The 2,500-nt window shown below is 39.0% G+C and overlaps 1 protein-coding gene across 1 annotated transcript in view; it reads left to right on the top strand.

The window, feature by feature from the left end:
* The window catches only part of LOC138020988 (vacuolar protein sorting-associated protein 35-like), a 30,884-nt gene that overhangs the window by 15,256 nt on the left and 13,128 nt on the right, over nucleotides 1-2,500 (top strand). The window contains 3 exon segments of the mRNA XM_068867867.1: nucleotides 1,139-1,346; nucleotides 2,363-2,420; nucleotides 2,423-2,451. Coding sequence (XP_068723968.1) covers nucleotides 1,139-1,346; nucleotides 2,363-2,420; nucleotides 2,423-2,451 — 295 coding nt within the window.

Genomic DNA, 2,500 nt, shown 5'->3' with positions numbered 1-2,500 from the left:
GGGGGGGGGGGGGGGGGGGGGGGGAGGGGGAAAGGGGGGAGGCTTAGCTAGCTACATAATTCCGGAATGTTTTTGGGAATTTTAGACATGAAAAAGAATTTTAGATACTCTCTGGAATTTTAGAAAAAAAATTGACAATTTTGAGAATTTTCAGAGTTGCTGGAGTTTTCACAGGCAAAAACGTTGACAAAACATGAGTTTTTTTATTCCAACCTACCAGGAGAGGAGTCAGTCCGTTCATATCCATTCCTTATCAGCGGTTATTCACCAAAAGGAGTCCTACAGTGCAGCTAAGCAGCATTTTCTCACTGTAGTTTCGGAATCCGGATCTTTTCTTGATAGCAAATATACATATGGCAGACTTTGCACTATAAGAAACGAAAATTATAAGAATTTTCGGCAATTTTTAGAGAGCTGTTGAAGAATTTTAGATATTTTAAAAGAAATTTTATGGCTTTTGTTTGGGAAATTCTGGAAAGAATTTTTAGACATTTTTTTGGTAGCTAAGCCTAGAAAGGGTTAAGGGGTCCTTAATTCTTGAAAACTTCAGTAAAAAATTAATAAAGTTTGAGCAGGCACTCCAGGGGCATAGCCAGGGGGGTCCTGGGGTGCCCGTTACCCCCCTTTGTGACAGTCAACAACACGATAAAAAAACCATATATGTGAGACTGGAACAGAGTAATTTATGTCACACCTGGAACTTACTTCATCTATGCAGCTATTTTGTAGGCTCCTCCCTCCCCCTGCACTCACTGCTCATTGTGGATGTCGACGTGTGGAACCAGTACCGTGGGTGTGACCTCCTCCCTCCCCCTTTGAAAAATCCTAGCTATGCCCCTGCACTCTTGTCCTAGCAACTAAAGACAAGTTCTGTACTGCATCAACCTCTATTTACAGTACATTGACTTGTCCAGTAAATATTGTTTTCTAAAAGAGGTGCCCTATTCTTGCAAAAAAAATCATTATTTTTTTAATGAACAGTGCAGCTAGATGCCACCTGAGACAATGAAGTTGTTGGTAATTTTTGCTGGCCGGGCTTTGTTTGACAACCCCAGGTGGAGTTCATAGAAGGCAATAGCAGTACATCGGTAGAACATTACAAATGCCAAATCATAATCATGAAACTTCTTTCCTTCAGTTTGGACAAAAACAATGCAGTTTCCAAGGAACTAACCAGACTTCTCAAGATCCCAGTGGATTCCTACAGCAACATTCTAACTCTGCTTCAGCTGGAGTATTTTGCTCCTCTGTTTGAGTACTTTGACTATAGCTCAAGGAAAGACATGGCTGTGTATGTAGTGACCAATGCTGTGGATAGTGCCATCTGCATTCCTACTCAAGAACAGGCAAGTCCCTGACCAGCATTTTTTTTCAGCTGTAATGAAAACTGTAAGCTGTAATGTCACTGTTCTTCTTTGGACTTTTTCATTGATTATAATATTGAAAAGTGTATTGGAGAATTTAATGCACTTTTTATCCGGAGAGATTTGTGTATTCTGTCCTACAAATGTAACTGATATAAGCAACAGTTTAGGAAAACAGGGAAAAAGAAAATACAGTTCCACCCCTGTTAAAGAGCCACCCTCTGGGGAAATGGATAGTGGGCCACTTAAACGGGGCTGGCTGTTTAGTAGGTGGCTGCTTAATTGGGGTTTGACTGTGTAAGCAATAGAATTGAATGACTTTTCAGTGTCATCGCGATGTCATTTTCAAATTCAATTGCGATAGAAATAAGCTGTCAAAAAAAAAAACATGCAGTGCACTTGAGATTAGAATAATGCTTGATAAAATTTGCACTGTACGTCACTCAAGTACAGTGTAGTTTTGCCTGAATTGAGTTCCATACTTAACATTGTAACATTTCAGGTGGATTCTGTCCCTTAATCTTGTTTCACCTTTGGTTTTTCGACCAAGACGATCAGCCCTCTGAGCCAGTGAGTATAAAATAAATTTAATGTAACAAGTATGCAACAAAAATTAACAGTATTTATCTGCCACTCTTTTTCATCAGAGTAATACTTATTTTTGCAATGTGCAGTTTTGGTGTTAAGGCCATGACCTTTGCTGTTATGGGCAAGGCTGACCTTTCTCTGGAACTTAAAACATGTTTTGTGTTTTTTAAATACTATTTAACAAACGATCTAGATACCCTACTCTTGTTGTCAGTGTATTTAAGAAATTTAAATGATTTTGAAATAAACCAGTGCCCCGCAATAAGGCGGCCCTTGAATAAACGCCGTATTGGGGATGCTCAAAATGTAATAACACTGCAGCGTTTAATCAAGTAATTACGGTTAATAATTAACGTAGAATAAGTTTCATTCCACTGTTTGTACCTTTTTTATTTGTTTTATTTCTAAAGGATGATCCAAAGATTTTTCTGGAAGAGCAAAGCCTAATGGGGAAATTTGTAACTCTACTGAAAGGGATACCCCAGACCAGCAGTATCTGGTAAGTTTTTAGCGCTGATACCAGGGATTTCAAAACGAAGCCAGCATCT

This window comes from Montipora capricornis, chromosome 10, assembly GCF_036669925.1.
Source record: "Montipora capricornis isolate CH-2021 chromosome 10, ASM3666992v2, whole genome shotgun sequence".
Lineage (NCBI taxonomy): Eukaryota > Metazoa > Cnidaria > Anthozoa > Scleractinia > Acroporidae > Montipora > Montipora capricornis.
The sequence above is the reverse complement of the archived record's forward strand: the minus strand, read 5'-3'. Positions and strand labels throughout refer to the sequence as shown.